Here is a 19,552-nt window from a genome sequence, read left to right as displayed (position 1 = left end):
AGCTGGAAGCCCACAGCTCCCCTTTCCCTGGTGGGCTACAAGAGCCCCCAAGTCCTGTTAAGACGAATAAGTGCCTGGAGGCATTCAGTGTTTCTCAAACTTTGGTCGCCAGCGACTACTGGACTCCCTTGATGTCTAGCTGGCAGGACCAGCGGTCAGGAATGATGGGAGTTGTAGTCCAACAACAGCCCAAGTTTGAGAAGCACAAAATGGGCCTGAAGGAGGCGGTACCTGCGCGTGCGCAGTGTAAGAGGCGCCTCGTTGCGGGGCGGGGCGAGAGGGATGTGAGCGCGTGCGAGAGCGCACGCGCGGCTCCGCCGGAGCGACCGCACCCCCGCGCGGACGTGAGGCGCGTCAGGGAGGAATGGGGCCGGAGCTGGGCGAGCGGCGCCTGCCGCTCCGGCGCGTGGGCGTGGCGGCCCTGGCGCGTGCGCAGTGAAGCCGGGGCGGCTGGGCTTGCTGCTGCTGCTGCTCCGCCTGCCCAGCATACAAACAGAGAGCCACAAGCAGAGGCCTCGCCGTGCCGCGTCCGTCGTCGTCGCCGCCGCCGCCGCCATGTCCTCCCCTCAGGACTCGCTCCACCAGCACAACAACAACAACCCGCCGCCTGCCGGGACGCCCGCCGAGGCAGGCCTCAACAGTGAGTGGGGGCGGGGAGCGGGGGCTTCATCTCGCCTTCCTGGCTCCTGTCAGGCTCCTCGGCCTGGAAGCCACTTGGCATCCCCTCAGGTGGCGGAGGGACCACCTCAGCAGACCCCCCCCCACATGCCCTCCTGGATTGGTTGGCAGCTGGGCCGCGCGAGAGGTGGTTGGCCAATGGGGGGGGGCTGGCGGGGCTGAGGGGGGCGGGGCCTGCAATGGAACGCTGGTGGGGAGAGGGCGGGGCGGAGGCAGGAATTTGGGGAGGGGGAGAGGGGGGCGCCGGGAAAGGGGGGGGGCAAAGCTTATTTGTCTATTTAATTAAAGTTCGCATCCCTCAAGGCGGCTGGGATGCAGCGCTGGCCAAAAAGCCTCGCCAGTTCCAAAACACCAGCATGTGCTTTTGTTTATGTGGACCTACACATTTTCTGCCTCGGAGCTTCTTAGCGTGATTAACTCCTGCTGAAAAAATAACCACCACAAAATATGTAAAACAACGATCTTAAAATATACACATATGTATTCTTCGTTTTCTACTTATTAGCTGCTGCTTCGTCTTTGTTTCTTTAATAATTAAGTTTTCTTATGTTAAGGGACGCTATTTCACAGCAGTTTTGCTGCCAGTGCTGAGATAAACTTTATTTCTTTTTTGATAAAGTGTGAAAGGGATTGTGGGGGCCTTTCTTGGTGTCTGTACCCCACTTCCCTGCCCCCCAAGCAATGAATGAATATTGGTACTTGGCTCCAGACTGCAGTAAAGTGATGGATGCCTGGTTGTCTGTCTGAGATACAGTACTTGGACCCCTAGCCTCCTCGGAAATGAAAGGAGCTGGGTGTGTGCAACAGCAGTGGAACAGTGATCAGGAATAAAGAGGCAGGCTTTTTGAAAGAAGGAAGTTTAGGTGGTCACAGGTAGGAGAAAAAGAATGGGCTGGAGATGGCTATGGATGGAGCTGATGAGTTAAATTTTGGAAATTAAAGGGGGAAGTGGAAAGGATTGGAGTGTGGGAAGAATGGAATAGATCTTTGTGAGAGAAGGACTTATTGAATGGTCTGTTCTTGTTTATTTACTGTTCTAGACAGAAAGAATTGGGAGGTTGATGTTGCATTCCTAAACATACCTTGGAAGTATGGCTCATTGAAGGCAAATTGACTAAACTTGGTTTCAGTTGGATTTATAAGTGAGTTTCAATAGCTGCAGGCAGATATGAGTGTGGCAAACGAGTCAGATGGTATGCCGTGAAAGATCTGTGAATTGGCATGTTTTGACAGGGTGAGCTAATTTAGTTGCTGGCTATCTCAAATAATTGGGATGCTGGGGAACTAGCTAGAGTGTGAGAATGAGTTTATTCAGTGGCTGAGTCAATATTACTGACGTGTGCTGTTTTTCTCTTATATCCGGGGTCTGTCAGCTGGTCCGGTGTAACCTTTTGTTTGGAGGAACATCCAAATAGCTTCGGCTCGGATTTCATAATACAGTAGTGAAATTATTCTTGATCATCTCACATGCATGGCAATTTCATATATATGAACTAATGATTTAAAAGATGGCTAGCCTGAAAGCAGCATTCTTCTTCCCTGTCCTCTCCCACCCCCAGTATACCTGACAAGTTAATCTGAAAGGCAGTTAATCTGCTCTTCTTAAAACATATGCCTATTGAATGAGTCCACTATCATGCATGCAATTATTCCTTAATAAGGTTTCTGAGGATTGTAGTTGAAATTCTTTGAGACCATGCATTATCAAAGTTTATTTTAACTTGGACATGTACATGTTGTATTTTGAACTTCACACAAATAAAAGGTATTCTCCCATTTGCTTAGTATTGTAAACTATTTTTAAAATTCTATTAAAAATCGTTAAGGCAAAATTGCATGTATTCATGTGAAACATTTTTAATCTGTCCTTTATCAACCAGTGATGCCAGTGGGCAAAATATGAAAACCACAGTGAACAATTTCATCAGAATCAAGTCACAGGGCAGATAAAGAGACCATCTGGATCACTGTTCTTGTTACGACTTGTGCCTGGGTCTAGAAGAAAGGCCACACTGATAGTTAAAAACATAAACTCAAAATTGGTCTCCCCACCCAGAAAAACAGTTTGTCACTCTTTGTTTCATACATAGCCATGATTCAGCTTTCTTGTTTAAAGAACCTGTATTTTCTAAGATGTTTCCAAGACATGAAATTCATATCATGCTACAGTCTTACTCCTTCAGCCGTTGTCCGAACTCCTGGAATTCAGCCTGAAACTCTTACAGTGCTTTACAAAAGTTCTGTCTGGTTATTTTTCAGGAAAGTCTTCTGATGTGGAACACCCATCCTGCCCCTTATATTGTGTTCTAGAGTGTATTTATGGTATAAGCAAGAGAGATTAGTCTAATTTGAACTTGGAAAATCACAAGAAGACATAGGAGAGAAGGTTGTGTCTCAAAATATTTTGCTTCAAGCACCTTCAACACTTGGAATTATGCCTCAAAACTTAGGGGAAACTATTGCAAATGTAGGATTATTGTAGTGGAATTCAAGAAGCTTGGGCTCTGTTCAGACATAATGACCTCAATCAAAAAAGCCCAGTTTTTAAAAGGGGATAACTGGTGTGTGCCTATCTGCCTTGCACCTCATGCTCAAATTCTGGTTTGTAGTCTCAGATTAAACTACAAATTCTCAGTTTGTAGGAATGGGAAACTTTGATTTAACAAATCCTAAACTTGTGTGAGGGATGAGGGAGTGCATGGACATGGAACAATGCTTGTTATAATAAACCATGATTTATTTGACTGAGATTTTTGGTCTGAACTGCACCTTAATTTTTAGCTTACTCAAACACCTGTTGTAGTAACACACTTTTGGCCAACTCTCTGACAGTCCTCATTACTGTCTGTAACATAGTCAGTGGACAAAAGTGTTTTACAATCTGTAATCCCTTCATCCTCACTGTGATAGATCACTGTTGTTACCATTTTATAGTAAGGTAAGGAAATAATGCTGTGAGTGTTGTTTTGTCCACTGTCGGTGATGCTGAAATTCTACAGGTTTCAGAAAGCAGCTAGAAAAAGTTAGACAGTTTGTGTCTTTTTAAAAATTAGTTCCACAGTTCATGTGTTTGATACATGGTGACTGTTCCTTTACGATAAAGATGCACATCTTCACTACTTTTGTGTCCCCATCATTTGAAAACACATTAAGGGGGAAATGAACAATGGAAATTGCACAGGAATTGAACCTGGATCTCCCAGATTCAAGTTTGACTCATGTTAGGCCACAGTGACTACTAGTTAAAATGGTATCTTAAGTTTTGCTTCAAAATACCATTTATGTTATGATCCTTGGTTTTCTGATGATCAGAGCTGAAAAAGTCCTAGGAGATTTTAGAAATATTTTTGATTATTTTTTCTGTAAGTATGTACAGTGGTACCTCAGGTTAAGAACTTAATTCGTTCTGGAGATCTGTTCTTAACCTGAAACTGTTCTTAACCCTGAAGCACCACTTTAGCTAATGGGGCCTCCTGCTGCCTCCGTGCCGCCGGAGCACAATTTCTGTTCTCATCCTGAAGCAAAGTTAACCTGAGGTACTATTTCTGGGTTAGCGGAGTCTGTAACCTGAAGCGTATGTAACCTGAAGCGTATGTAACCCGAGGTACCACTGTAATACAAACCTTGCTGGATTGAACCAAATGTCCATCTGTTCCAGCATTCTGATTCCCAGTGTGGCTAGACAGATTCTTCTGGGAAAGTTACAAGCAAGGCATATATGCAAAAATATTTACTGGCTCTAGCACTTGATATTTAGAAGTTTACTATATGCTGGGTAAGCTCCATGTTACGATCATGTCTTGCCCACCCGCTGCCAGAGCAGGGTTTCCTTGGGGTGGCACTGGCAGCAGCAGGTGCCTCCGGAGGGCTTTGGGAGCAGCAGTGGTCGTGCAATGTGAGCGCTGACAGTTGGCAGCTTTTTTATGCCTTTTGCTGGGGGGGGGGTGGCTCTTGCATGCAGTGAGCATACTGAGTCTGTTGCTGGGAGGGGAGGCAATTGTCCTCCTGTGCCCAGTGATGTCAGTGCCAGCAGCGGGCAGCCTTGAGTCTCAGGCCAAGAATGGCAGCCAGACTTTTGGAGCTGTTTGCGAATAGAGAATCTTCAGGCACAAAATGCACCTGATGGCCAGCTCATTTCAAGACCTGACTTCAGTGTCAAATGCACTTGCTTAGTGTTATCTATACAGTTGGTACCTGAACACTGCAGTGGTTATCTGTTTAAAAAGTACAGGTTGAACATTTTGTCCTTGCTCTACACTTGAGGCAGCAAAATATATTCTTTCTTGAAAGAGTCAGGATGTGTGTGCTTGTTTTAAGTCCTGTCAATCCAGACTGCGTCAGATTTTCCCAGATGTAGAAGTCCTTTTGAACAAGATTCATCTGATCATAGGGAAGGAACAGGATACTGATAAAATTGTGCAGAAAGACTTCAAAAGCAAATGATGCATACATCTGTTCCATCAGCTCCAAGCGTAGACATAGAAGATACAGTGGCAATTTATGTCAGCAGGAGTTCCTTGCATTTCCAGTGCACACTGCTCATAGACACACTCATTGAAGACACAGCATCAACATCTCCAACATGACTGATCACACAAGTAAACAAATATTAGCAGTTATTTGCATGTGGCTGGTTCATAATGTGTGAATTTACTTTTAAGAAATAGTTCATAATGTTGCTCTGCTGATAAATGGAGAAGTATTATTTGGTGTCTGTGGACGTCTTCTTTCTGGTTATCTAAATTTGGCATGACTGCATATTTCTGCAAGTGAGTGATAAACCTGCTGCTGTGTTTTAGTTTCATGGTTTCTGATGAAACATCTGCTGTTCAACAGGCTCCTGGGTAGAGTTGCAGATGAATGGCAATGGCAACGATAATGGAAATGCGAAAAATGGTGGTCTGGAACACGTTCCTTCTTCATCTTCCATCCACAATGGAGACATGGAGAAGATACTTCTAGATGCTCAGCATGAGTCTGGACAGAGCAGTTCAAGAGGTAGTTCTCACTGTGACAGGTAAGGAATTCAAGCTCTATTAACTTCACTGGAATAGATACATTTTTCTTGAACCAAGTGCTGCCAGTTCAGTTCCTAGCCTGAATATAAATTGAATGTTTTTTATTCTTCTTTATCTCCTATATACATTTATTTTTGAACAAATAATCTTTCGCTACTATGAATCTATGGGCTGCAATTCAAATACTGTTAATATTGACTTCTGGAGGCTTCAGTCTTCAGTTACTTAGATTTATTTCTGAATGACTGGAAAAGTTGCATGTACCTGGGTACTGTCCTTCTACATCCACATTTGAATATCAACTTAAAGTTTTTGAGGGTTTTTTATTAAAAAGTAGAATATTTTTCAATCTTCTTAACTAGAAACTGGCTCAAAGCCATGTTGGTCAATTACTTCATCCTTTCATCTTGAGGCAGGTTCTTTGTGTTCAGCCACCTCTATGCCCCAAATCACCCTCATCCCCTTGTGCAAATCTACAGGTTAAATAGGCTAACCCAAGTTAAAGATGACTGTCTTTGTAGTTTCAAGGAGTGTTTAAAGCCTACTAAGTAACAGGTAATAGGGGATGGCAACCCCGCCCCCAAAATTATTTGTCAATCTGACCTAGAGGAACATTTTCTTGTTTCCAAATATGGTGCAAAACACAACTCACCCATAAAATCTCTCAAATAGTCTTGGCAATCTAGCAGGTCTATGCCATGCAGTATCTCTTCATGGCATCTTTGTAATTATTATTGTAAATAAAAATGTCCTGTCGTAATGGCTTTCTCTGTCCTTTTTCTTGTTAACCCTTGGGCATGGGTTTACTTTTTCTGATAATGTTAAAACACCCTTCTATTTTACAGTACAGTGGTACCTTGGGTTAAGTACTTAATTCGTTCCGGAGGTCCCTTATTAACCTGAAACTGTTCTTAACCTGAAGCACCACTTTAGCTAATGGGGCCTCCCGCTGCCGCCGCGCTGCTGGAGCATGATTTCTGTTCTCATCTTGAAGCAAAGTTCTTAACCCAAGGTACTATTTCTGGGTTAGCGGAGTCTGTAACCTGAAGCGTATGTAACCTGGGGTACCACTGTAATAAAATTTTAGAAAAAAATAGAAGTGTATTCTGAAGAAGTCATAGGTCCTACTATTATCATCCTTAGGTCCTACTGTTGGTCCTAAATGGTCCTACTATTGTATTTAATACTACTAGTTGATTACATTAATCAATTTAAAGATGACCCAAGAAATTCTTCTATTTGAGTCTGTGTCAATGCGATATCCTTCCTTGGAGGTTTTTAAGCAGAGGTTGGATGGCCATCTGCCAAGGATGCTTTAGCTGGGATTCCTGCATTGCAGGGGGTTGGACTAGATGACCTTTGGGTCCCTTCCAACTCCATGATCTGTGATACAACAGAGTAGTTGTTCTTTTGCTAGGGAGACGAGCTGATCTCTTGCTAGGGAGACGAGCTGACTGGCTTCTGAATTTCAGAAATGGGTGTGGCCCTACTTTCTCACTGGAAGTAGATGATTAGGGGGACAAGCACCAACTACTCTAATAAAAGGAAGAGAGGATATGAACAGAGCTAGGTGGTCTCTGGGCAGCAATGTAAACTGTTTTGCTTTTGCTTTGCTGTTACCAGCCTTCAACATATGCATAGAGTTCTGAGTTTTTGCCACTGAGGAAGCACAAGAAACCAAGTTCTTTGAATTTTTAATTTCTGAGTTAGAATCCAGCATACATGCAAATGATTCTTTACAGTCATTTGTCCTAATTTCAAATGTACTAACATTTTCTTAATGGGATTTGCAGTACAGAAATAAATCTAATGGCGTTCAGTGTTAGTTATATAGTATTGCACCCTTCAATTGCAGTAGTCTGATACATGCATTGGAAGCCAGCAGACACACTGGCAACCATGTTCTTTCTGCATTTTAGTTAATATGTGTCTGTCTGAAGTGAGTTTTTTGTTTATCCAAGTACCTCAGGGTTGTAAAATCTTGTAGGACCAAGCTAGTAAGCTCTTGTGCTACTTTATCCAAGACCTACATGGTTGTTTTACGCTGTTCCAGAAATGGAGCTGCTCTCAGCAGCTTTTTCTGCCCTGTCCTCAATCTACATGTTCCCTGGATCTCCTGGTGTTACCTGGCCCTATACAGTACTACACAGGTTACATGTTCAGTACTTCTAAGTGCAGATAATTATTATAATTAAGTTCCATAACATTAGTAATTGTACCCTTTTATTCTAGCCCTTCTCCTCAAGAAGATGGACAGATAATGTTTGATGTGGAGATGCACACTAGCAAAGACAATAGTTCTCAGGTACGTTTTCTATCCATATGATACTGTTTGAGGTGAAGATGTTAAGTCTACTGAAAGAGCAATTTAAGTTAAAACATGTAACCATACTTTCTACTGAGAACTGAAGTAAGAGCAGCATGCTTTTAAGTGGATTAGTAAGCAGAATTTTAAATTGTTTTCTAGCAATGAATCTTCATTTGCTTTAACCTTTAAAAATGGCATAATCTGCATTTCTCGGTTTTTAGTTGTTGAAAACACACTTCTGTTATGCATTCAGTGTGTAGTTTATAAATAAATCCTTAGGCTTAATGTTTTTTGTCCTGTCAGTGGCCTTGACCTTGTCAATGGCTCAGCACCTGAGATACTGCATCATATCATTTAAAGCATTGAGTAAAACAGTGGCATGAAACCTTTGGCCCATGGACTTAATTAGGCCTGGAAAGAGTTCTAATTTGGCCCATGAGGCTGTTTTTTCCAATCCACATTCACTAGCTTTACACCTGGCATCGTTTATGATGTCAGGTGTGGGCTCCGACAAAGGAAAGTACTTCACTTAACATCTGGCAATTGGCAGGTTGATACTCCCTCTCTTGGTCAAAAGGGCCTGCAAGGGGATGGGGGCAGAATGTGACCTCCAGTTGAATCCCGTTCCCCACACCTGCTGTAAATAAAAATGTTTATTTTGAAACCTTGATTGCAATTAGGATTTTAGAAAATGAATTTTGATCTCACCTGAGAGTTTCAAGTGTTGGAGAGTTTGTTGTGGCAAGTTGCCAGAAGGCTTTTATGTATGTAATTATACACTCAAGGAGACTTAGTCATTAAATTGCATTGAAGTGATAGCTAGGATTTCAGGGTATTTATCAATAGTAAGGTTGCCTTTAATTTCAGACAGTGCTCAGTCGTCAAGCCTATTATAAATATTACAATATATCATAGTTATTGTTCCTTAAATCCTTCATTTTATAAACATCTTTAGATAAAGGCTGGCCTTGATGCAAATTAAATCAGTTTTAGCTGTTCTCACTTAAGTACATGGGTTGGATAAGAGGGTCAGAACTACTAATCTTTTGCACATCTCCCTATCAGTGCTGGGCAGTAACTACCGCAAGGTGTAGTTGAGTTATTAAGTTGCAAATAACACAAAATGCCTATTGACATAAACATAAGCAAATATATTTTCTATTTAAGATAAAACCAAAGAGAAAATAAATCCTTGAAACATCATGGAATTACACTTAATTTTACCTTACTTAAATTTGTGAAGTTGCTCCCTGTTTATTTTCAGTCTGAAGAGGAAACATTAGAAGGGGAGAAGGAGGTGGACATTTTGAAGAAAAGTGTTGATTGGGTATCGGACTGGTCAAGTAGACCTGAAAATATTCCTCCCAAGTGAGTTGAAATCTTTACTAACCAATGGTCCTTTGCTTAGAAGGAAATATTGTTGTATCAGAATATAAAGCTTTGTGGTGGTGCTGTTTTTAAGGGATTACTGTAAGAAGTGGTCTCAAGGCTTTTAGCAAAAATAGTTAAATTCTGTACCTTGTATTTTTTTTCTGGAAAATATGGAAAACAGTCCTGCTTGCTCCCCACCACCCTGGTGTACTTGTGCTGCAGCACTCTTCATAGGATGCAGACATAACATATGAAAAGGATCTAGGGGCCTTAGTAGACCACACCTAGAGTACTGTTTCCAGTTCTGGGCAACACAGTTTAAGAAGTATATTGACAAGCTGGAATGTGTGCAGAGGAGGGTGACCAAGAGGCTCAAGGGTCTGGAAGCCAAGCCTTATGAGGAATGGTCGAGGGAGTGGTGCCCTTTCTGTGGAACGCCCTCCCATCAGATGTCAAGGAGAGAGAGAACCACACTACTTTTAGAAGACATATGAAGGCAGCCCTGTATTGGGTAGTTTAGTTTTTAATGTGTGACTTTTAATGTGTGACAGTACATATGTTTTTATATGTACTGGAAGCCATCCAGAGTGGTTGGGGAAACCCAGCCAGATGGGTGGTGTAATAATAATAATAATAATAATAATAATAATAATAATAATAATAATCATCATCATCATCATCATCATCATCTTATCTATAATGGTAAAATAATGCTGATTTGTGTCTCATGAATGGTAGGCTGCGTGGGGATTTTAAATGTGGTATCCCTAGCTCATATATTAAAAGTAGGAGATAGATAACAGTATCTCTCTATCTGAAAAAGGAATGTTATTTCGGGCCTCCCCATCTCTTCAGCTACTCTTCCCATGTCTTCTGAATTGGAGTGAGATGTCTTTCCCAGAAGCTCCCCAACTCTTAGATTTTGAGATTGCTGTCTGTTGTGCTTTTTAAAATGTGTCCAGTTCAGTGCATTCTATGAGATGCCATCCATTTCTTCTTTTTTGAAGGGAATTTCACTTCAGACATCCTAAACGAGCTGTTTCGTTAAGCATGAGGAAGAGTGGAGCCATGAAGAAAGGGGGCATTTTCTCAGCTGAGTTTCTTAAGGTTTTCATTCCATCTCTGTTCATATCTCATGTTTTGGCTTTGGGACTAGGGTAAGTACTAGCACATATATTTAGGTTTTATCCGCATTGGATTAGAAAGTATATTTATATGGGGGAATTTACTCATCAATTGCTTTGGGGTGTTTTAAGGGAAGTGATGCATATAATTTACTATAACTATTTAAATTTATATCCTACCCTTCCTCCCAAAGGAGCCCAGGGTGACAAACACACAAACAATAAAACAAAACGTCTCAGAACAATTCCAGTGCAGATGCAAACTGAGTGAATAAACTCTTGGAGATTTGTACACTTTAATTACTTTCAGCAGTTTTGAGGGTAACCCATAAGAGATTCCATTGCATTTGGAGAAAGAATAAAAATAATTTTACATACCAAGGAGAACCCTGTGAAGCAATACAAGGTGTTCATTTGATCAGCCAGATCAGAAGAGAAGAATGTTATAGAAGTAAACTCAGTGACTGGAAAGCAGGGGGAACCCTGCAGATATTTCACATAACATTCTGTTGTGTGAGTAGCTACTATCTTTTTGTAAACTGCCTTGAGGTTTTTTTACATTCAAGTGGTGCACAAATTTTATGAAATAAATAAATAACTTTAATCCTGGGAAGAATCAACTATAAATGATAACAATATGCTCTCTTTACAAGATGTGTTCATTCCAGTCTGATGAGTTGTGTGAATTAGTATTAAACTGCATTAACATATTTGTATGATTGGTGGATGTTAGTCTTACTACTTTAGCTGAACAAAACCTTAAGCATAATGAGAATTTCTAAGCCAACATACTTTGCTTTGTGCTTCCTTTCAGTATCTACATTGGAAAACGACTGACCACACCTTCAGCTAGCACTTATTGAAAGAAGTGGTGCACAAACCCTGGAAATCCTTGTAATCTGTGAAGGTGTTATTGTCACATTTGTACATCTTGAACTTGAGACAACTTTAAGCATGACCCCTTCCCAGCCTCCACCTTGTTTTTACATATCCAGGTTCCAGTAACTCTTGAAATTCAGTATTGTATTGGAACTCTGTGGAGGTGTCTCAATAGTCTCTTCCCTTTCCCTAGCCTTCCTCCACATCCTGCAAGACACATCAGAGTTGCCTAACAGAGTTTACAATTGCCTATACGTTGCAAGGGCTTCTTTCAGTGCAAAATGCCACCAGCAAATTATAATTTTATCAGTGATGGTGTTGCCTCCTCTACTACAGCAAGAAATAATCTGCACAGTGCATGCATGATTAAATTGTTGGGTATAAGAACCTCCAGTCTGTAAAAGACTCATAATTAACTGAAGTTGGTTGTAAAAACAAACAAAATCATTGGCAGTTTTGTTCTAAAGTGTATCTTATTTTACAATTCTCTTGCCTAATGTTTTTAGCTTTTGGGAGGCAAAAGCTCACAAAAATCAAAGCAGGATAAAAATTGATTAATCAGCAACTTTTAATACTGAGTAATACTTGTCTTTTCTATGAAGTAGTGAATTAATTTCTGGTAGGAAAAACCTGTCCAGCATCTAGAAATTGTTTTTAGAAAGAACTGCATTATTTGCATGTGAAGAAGCTTTTAGTATTCCTTAGCATTTTACTTAACAAAAGGTTTCCTTTTAAAAGTAGTTTAACTTGAAGTATTTTTGAAGCATTTAGACTCCATGTAAAAGGAGATTTTACTTGTTTTGGAACCACTTGCAAATTTACAAATAGATGATTGTTTCAGTAGCTACTTAAGGCATACTTCCTGGAAATAGTCTTGCAGTTGTGTAAAACACAATTTATGAAGCTCTGAGCTGTCTTCTGTGGTTGAGTTTCATTACTCCCATTTTCCATGGTTTATTGTTGAATGTCCCTTGGCAATACCTGAAATCCTAAGGTCCTTAGTGATATCTTGTATAGCTAGACGGGAATCTTGCTCATGGGAACACTCAGCCTTTTCCTCCTTCAGATACACTTTTTTTTCCAAAATGTGAAGCTTAGTTCCAAATGGTTTCAACACATGTGGGCAGACAAATGCCCCTAAGTAGATTTGTATTGGATTTTGGAACATGTAGCATGATTCTGAAGGATAGAATGCTTTGTTTTATATCTATATAATATGATATGAATGATGAACTTTAATACTGCATATTTAGGGAACCATTACTAATTTTAAAACTAGTGAAATTCCATTGAAATAGAATGTATTAGATTGACAGCAAAAACGCCCAAAATATAAGTTGGTGAACCTGTGGAAACAGGTACTCTGTTTTTCTCTTTGCATCAGCTCTCCAAGTAGGCAGCGTAAGCAGGGTGGCCGATGCCAGCGAAAATAGGTGAACGTCATGAAGCAGAGTGAATAAGCATGAAATCCATTTCTAAAGTATATTTGTTTCAGTCTTTGTTTCTGTAACACAACATGCTTATTTTATTTTTATTTTTTACTATTCTGTGGTAACATCTGGGTTTCCCTTTGCCCCCTTAGGCTTTGAATGATAGCACTTGTATTACTTGCAACCGTGTATTTATTTCCTGTGTGGATATGGGGATATTTTTGAAGTGATGAAACATAGTAAGGAGTTTAAAACAATTACATCAAACTGACAAACCTAGCTAGGGTTAAAAGTCTGACAATACTTTCAACATTGATTATTGTACCCTGTTTTGTAACACAATTGCAACATGGCATAATGTATATTAAATTGGGACCATGTTTGTTTTAAAACAAAATAAAGCTTCGCTCCTTTCCAGATTACATGATAATTAATCTGCAGAACGCTGTGTGATAAATTAGCATATCTATATTTTGGGACTTCTGTACTATTACTCAAGCAGCTATGAGATTGAAATTGCTGGTGGAGAAATACCATTGGCGTTTTAATATCTGATCACTGTTGGGCTGTTGTCATGTAATGATACAAAGCAGTATTTATTGATATGCAACTACAAGCCTGAAAGACCATGACTTTTTGTTGTTCTATGGAATGGACCAGATTATTATTAATTTGAAAAGGGGTAGTAACTATAAAGCTTTGTTAATTTAAATATTGTTAAATAGCTTTATACCTGTTTACAGTTGGGGGGAACTGCAGGCCTTGTTATTCAAATGATCAGTGAGAAAACCAGGCTTGAAATATTTGTACATAGGATCAAGCAGAAATGCATAAACTCGCACATTAAAGAAAATGCAGTGGGCTGAACTGCAACACTAATAAAACAATACACCTATTTACTGTTCCTTTTTTAAAGTGAAAACTTAAACTTTGGAAATAACTTTAAAATAAAAAAGACACATCACTGAAATAATTGGAGTTAACTGAGCCAAAGTAATGCATTCTTCATATTTAGTTAGCACTTTGTAACATTATTATACAGTTTACAGTACATGTATAAGTTGTAGCTATAAGCATTTTGTGCCATTAAAGCTGTCACAAAACTGAGTTTCTGCTGATTGCTTTTTACCAATTATTTCCACCCCCCATAAGAATTTTTGGATAACTGATCATTGTGCATGTTGGACGCATTCTTGGGACCATGTTATACTATATATTTTTAGGTGTGCATCCACTTTAGGTACATCTAAACATGTAAAGGATTAATGTGACAAGAACATGACTGTAAACATGTATTATGTAACTTTGCTTGGTGATGAGCTGGAATTGGCTCCATCACTTAGAGCATACATGTTTGGTTTGCTTGTCCGTATTGTGTGAAACTGCCCCAGTGCGTATTCTGACTTGAGGCATTTTACCATGAACTGCTTGTTTCAGAACAAATACTCTTATTGTTTCATTTTATATTCACCTGACAAAGAGCTTCCAGAACTTCTCAAAACCAACTTTCACATGTGGTTGAAGTGACTTTGCATCCTCATTCAAAGTTTTGCTCAGTGATTAGAGCTTGCATGCCTATCAATTTCAATCCAAAATGTTCACAAAATCCTTTAATTATGCTGATAAAAGCAAAGTGAAATGGTTTGCACACACATAAAAAAAATGCTGGTAATGTTTAAATCTCCTTTATTTTCCCCTGTGATTATTTCCTCATACATTGACTTGAAAGTGACATTTTTCAGATTTAAGATTATTTTCATCATTGCAATAATTTGCTGAAATTTCATCTAGAAGTATGGAAACTGGACTGATCACTCTCAGACAGAATTAATGGTGTTGCTAAGGTATGGCAGAATAAAGGTAAAGGTACGCCTGACCATTAGGTCCAGTCGCAGACGACACTCGGGTTGCGGCTCTCATCTCGCTCTATAGGTCAAGGGAGCCGGCGTTTGTCCACAGACAACTTCCGGGTCATGTGGCCACCATGACTAAGCCACTTCTGGCAAACCAAAGCAGCACACGGAAGCGCCAATTACCTTCCCGCTGGAGCAGTACCTATTTATCTACTTGCACTTTGATGTGCTTTCAAACTGCTAGGTGGGCAGGAGCTGGGGTGCAGCAAGTTTCTTTACTTCATTCTGGAAGTGAGTCTGAATCGAATTGTTCCTTCACAGCTTGACAATGTCATCGGCATGAAATCAGGATGCAGATGTTGTGATCAAGACAAAGTTGTTGAACAGATTGTTAGTCCAGGACTCTTCAGACTTCTCTGTAATATGCATTTCAGCATACCTGAATACACACATGTGCAAAGTGCATATAATTTCATTTCTATAACTTTGATGGTAGCACAAAGTGTCCTCCTCACCCACCCCCATTTTGGCACTAACTGTTGAGGTCAAGGGTTGTGGGAACATACTTTCCTGCTCATTTTTTATCATAGCAGAATGAGGAGCTTTGGTGTTTCTCTTGAGATCTGAAAGCACATTAAAAAAAAAAGGTTGTATCCACCTAATTCGTTGCACGTGTAGAATGACTTTTACAACAGTGAAGGAACTTGCTCCACCACCACCCCACCCCCCGGTGCCTTTACCGCCAAATCTGCTCCAGAATGGAAACACCTGGAGCAGATTTAGGGAGTCCTATGGCTCCCTTGGCCAGTTAAGCGAGATAAGCGCCGCAACCCCAGAGTCATCTGTGACTGGACTTAACTGTCAGGGGTCCTTTACCTTTACCTTTTTACAGTTATCAATGGTTAAAATCACTGTTTGTTCAGGAGAGGAATAATTTATTATGGTCTGGCTTTACATGATACATGGAGACCTCACCAAGAAATATGCTTGGTATGGAGGAAAGATTGCTCAGTTCAACATGAACATACAAAACTGAGCACTGGAGTTTCTGGCATTATCTTTGTATGAGCAATGCTTGTGCAGAAATATTTCCCATCACCTGCAGTCCTTAACATGAGATACCTAAAACCATCCTCCTTCACATGGTTGGAGATATAATGTTGGCACTTGCCTAAGATGTTTCCTTGACTCAAATGCAACTGGAGAAGGCACTTGTTCCTCATCCTCAGTATTAATAGCTCATCAGCAGCTTCCAACGTATACCAGTAAACTGCTCGAGGTGTCTCACAAAGCAGTCAGCAAAAGCACAAACCCTTTCCACAAGTGTAGAAGGAGCTACTGTACTGCTGGTGTTGTACACAGCCCTGTAATTGCTTATATGCTGATTTGCAGGTTTATCTGCTTCCATTTACAAGATCCTGGCACACAGTTCTATGTCCTGCAAGATTAGAGCTAAAAATACACTAACCAGGAAGATCCCATGAAAAGTGTTCCTAGCATCCTATTAGTTCTTGATTAGTCAGCCATGGGACATGTAAAGGATGCTGAGTAATTTCCTCTTGGACTATCTAACTTCCTTATTGACATCAGAGTGAGTGACGTGAGATGTTAGGTGACACTTAATACTACAAAACTAGATTACGATTGGGATTGTGAAAAAGCATATCCTTCCTTTTAGGAGATATTATTTCCAGGCTTTGTAGAGGCAGCTCTTGTTCTTGCAGATTGATGCTGGGGCTCCTTAATTCGTTTCAAGACGCTGCAGCCCATAGAACCCAATTCTGTGAAAGGAAGTAGTCATGGCCACTTGTTTTGCTGAACCAAATGTGACTTGCTGGGTTCACTATTTTTGAGAAAGTAAATGCATGAGCTACAGTTCACTTTCTGTATGCGTTTCGTGACAATTTATCAGACATGGGAAGGATTTGCCTTTTTCTCCGCTTGCAACGTGATTTTTGTCAGCCTCTTTTATTTCACAGAAAACACAAAATGCTGCAGTGACCACCAATGGCAGCTGCCAGTATTTCCCTTAGATCAGATGTGGGGGGAACTCCCCCCCCCAGATATTTCCTGAACTACAATTCCCATCAGCCTTAGCAAGCATGGCCAATGACAGGGGTGATGGGAGTTATAGTTTAGCAACATCTGGAGGGCTAAAGGTTCCTCACACCTGTGCTAGAATGGAACATTCTGGGAAAATAAAATTACTGTTGCTAACTCCGTGTATGATATTTATTTCATTTCTATCCCATTTAATATATAAAAATATTTCTTAGTGTGCAGAAAATGGAAAAACAACAAAAGTTACAAAATTCACAATAAAACTTATAAGGATTACACTATTCTTCCAATGCAGCTCCTCACTCCTGAAGCTCCTAGCGCTCACCCAAAATGCCACCCATCTTGATCTCGCCCAGCTCACAGATAACCCCCAAACACTCACAAGCAAAGAAGATTCCCAGAACATGCTGACATCAGCCTAGTCTCTCGCTCTAGGCTTGCTTTGATGGGCAGCCACCAAGGTCAATGGATGGGTGTAGCCAAGTGGAGGCAGGGAGGGGCACTGCCCCCAATCAATAAAAATAAATAAAAATGCATAGCAAATTGAGATTCTGCCCCTCCCCCCCAAAAAAATCCTGACTATGCCCGTGGAGCTGCCCAGAGCTGTCTCCCACTCAGCACTCACCTAGCTGCACTGCATGCACCCAGTTCCAGGCTCAGCTGGTTTGGTGAGTTTCCCAGGGGTGCCAAGGTGGGCAGATAGGACACCCTTCCACTCAGGGCATTCTCGTGGTTTTTGGATGTGTTTCCTCCAAGAGAAACAGAAACAAATATAATGAAGGGCTATAAATGGTGGAGCACATACCAGGTTCAATCTCTGGCATATTGAGCTAGGGGTATGGAAAAGACCTGTCTGAAACAACAAAGAGCAGCTGCCAGCCAGTGTTGGCAATACTGCGCTAGAGAGCGCCATGGTCACACTGGGAACATCAAAAGCAGCCTTATACCAAAGTTGCTACAAAACATGTGAACTGAAGAATGAAACAAATTAAGAGATTAAATAATGAAAATAATGGGGGGGGAGCAATAATGAAAATAATTGAAATCTCTTCCCCACCTTTTGCAGAGCTCTAATATTTTTTTTTTGGGGGGGGGGAGATTGGATGTAGGTTGATAAATTACAGCTTGTAAAATAAACTGCTGACATGTTAATTCATAGTTTTATCACCTGCAGCATGGTTCCTAGGCAGAAAAGGTTTATAAAATCTGGTTCTCCTTGTTCCAGTGGGTTGGGCAAGCAGGAAATGCTCGTCATGCTCCTTTTAATTCCGTGCAATGTGGTAGAGCCTGCCCTCGTGTCCACCAGGATCTTCCGCACAAATGGCTGCTGGCACTGAGGGTGGGGTGGGCAGGGAGAGGAAACGGCTTAGCAGAACTGAGAGGTTTCCGCTTCCCTGTGGAATTTCTTGCTGGATTTCCTGGCGTGAGGGTGGGTAGGCACAAAAGCTTTCGCCATTGGGTGGGATTGCAGTGGGCTGACTAGTGATGTCACTCAGGAGGCCTTGCTTCTTCCTGAGCTTTTCCAGGCTGGGATCTGACATCCTTTGATTGAAAGAGACAAGAAGGGCTTGGTGCTGAAAGGTAATCACCCCCTTCCCAAGGCTAATCTTGCAGAGAACAGGACCACTTCAGAGCTTAAGCCAGAACACAGCAGGAATAAAATTAAGAATGACTGGCTGGGAAACCCAGGGGGGAGATCTGGTTGCAGGATTTCCTGCACAGCTGCTCCCCACAGAATTTTTCCTTGCAGTTTGTCTCTGGTTTGAACAAAGGTTTCCCCATTGTTCAGGCTATACAACTATGTTCTCTGCTGCACATTCTCTAGATACTCATTCCTCCTCTTTTTCTTCCCAGATCAGCAGATGCTATCTTGGTCACGTGCAGAATATCCCGCCCAAAATGAGGACAAAGATTTGCATAAAATTCACATATGCTAATTTATATTTATATATGCAGATTTAGAAATAATCACTACAATTTAAATAAAAGCAAAATGCTATAGAGGGGAAGACTGTGACCAACTGACACATGCGCATCCTAAGTCTGCTGTCCAGGTGCTTTGTTGTTGTTTAGTCGTGTCCGACTCTTCGTGACCCCATGGACCAGAGCACGTCAGGTGCTAACAATGAAATAAATAATGTCAAATTCAAGGTCTCTGTTCTTCCTTATGGTTCTTTATCTTTAAACTAGACTTGGACCACACAGCCCTTGCAAACAGAGGACTGCTCTCTGAAAGCTCTTGAAATACCAGCCTGCCCTTTGTAAAATAGGACACATAACCATCCTAGTGTGTGGAACTTTATACAGTCAAATAGCACCAGTAACATGCAAGAAGGGGTTTTTTGTTTTTTGCAGAAGTGCCAGAACCCAAAAGCAAACCCCCCTAAAGTGGGGAATCTAAAGGGGGGGCTAGCAACAGCTGAATGAGAACTGCCCCTGTGGTCACAAAGAAAAGCAGAAAATGAGTGTCATGGGAAGAAGATGTAAGATAGTGTGGCTGGCTAACTAGCTGGAATGCTGAACAGAAGAACCCCATACTGCAACATTTTGTTGCAGAGCCCACTTCTGATTGAATATTTTCAGTTCTGAAAAAATAAATATGCACATTGTAAACTGGCATGTTAGGGAGAAGGGTTCTAATTTAGTTTTCTACATGCCTAGGACTTTTGGGGATGGGTGAATAATGTAATCACGTGAGCTCCCCCTGCAGTCTGGAATAGTGTGGTTCAATCACAGGTTTACTGTGTCACAGATAATTACGGTAGGCCTGAGTCTTAGCACATTCACTAGAACTTACTTCCCAATAAGTATCTTCAGAACTATGTTCTAA

The 19,552-nt window shown here is 41.1% G+C and overlaps 1 protein-coding gene and 1 long non-coding RNA gene across 2 annotated transcripts; one reads left to right on the top strand and one right to left on the bottom strand.

Annotated features, from left to right (window-relative positions):
• Nucleotides 1-340: 340 nt before the first annotated feature.
• On the top strand, nucleotides 341-13,915 carry BNIP3L (BCL2 interacting protein 3 like). Its single transcript, XM_053366653.1, has 6 exons — nucleotides 341-640; nucleotides 5,515-5,695; nucleotides 7,929-8,001; nucleotides 9,269-9,372; nucleotides 10,383-10,532; nucleotides 11,314-13,915. The coding sequence occupies exons 1-6, from the start codon at nucleotides 556-558 to the stop codon at nucleotides 11,360-11,362; spliced, it is 642 nt and encodes a 213-aa protein (XP_053222628.1). The 5' UTR covers nucleotides 341-555; the 3' UTR covers nucleotides 11,363-13,915.
• A 562-nt stretch (nucleotides 13,916-14,477) lies between these two features.
• LOC128402490 (uncharacterized) lies at nucleotides 14,478-19,014 on the bottom strand. Its single transcript, XR_008327719.1, has 2 exons — nucleotides 17,891-19,014; nucleotides 14,478-15,284 (listed from the first exon to the last, which is right to left on the bottom strand). It is a non-coding gene; the product is annotated as an uncharacterized LOC128402490 (long non-coding RNA).
• Nucleotides 19,015-19,552: the final 538 nt, after the last annotated feature.

The sequence above is a fragment of the Podarcis raffonei genome, chromosome 15, assembly GCF_027172205.1.
Source record: "Podarcis raffonei isolate rPodRaf1 chromosome 15, rPodRaf1.pri, whole genome shotgun sequence".
Lineage (NCBI taxonomy): Eukaryota > Metazoa > Chordata > Lepidosauria > Squamata > Lacertidae > Podarcis > Podarcis raffonei.
The sequence above is the reverse complement of the archived record's forward strand: the minus strand, read 5'-3'. Positions and strand labels throughout refer to the sequence as shown.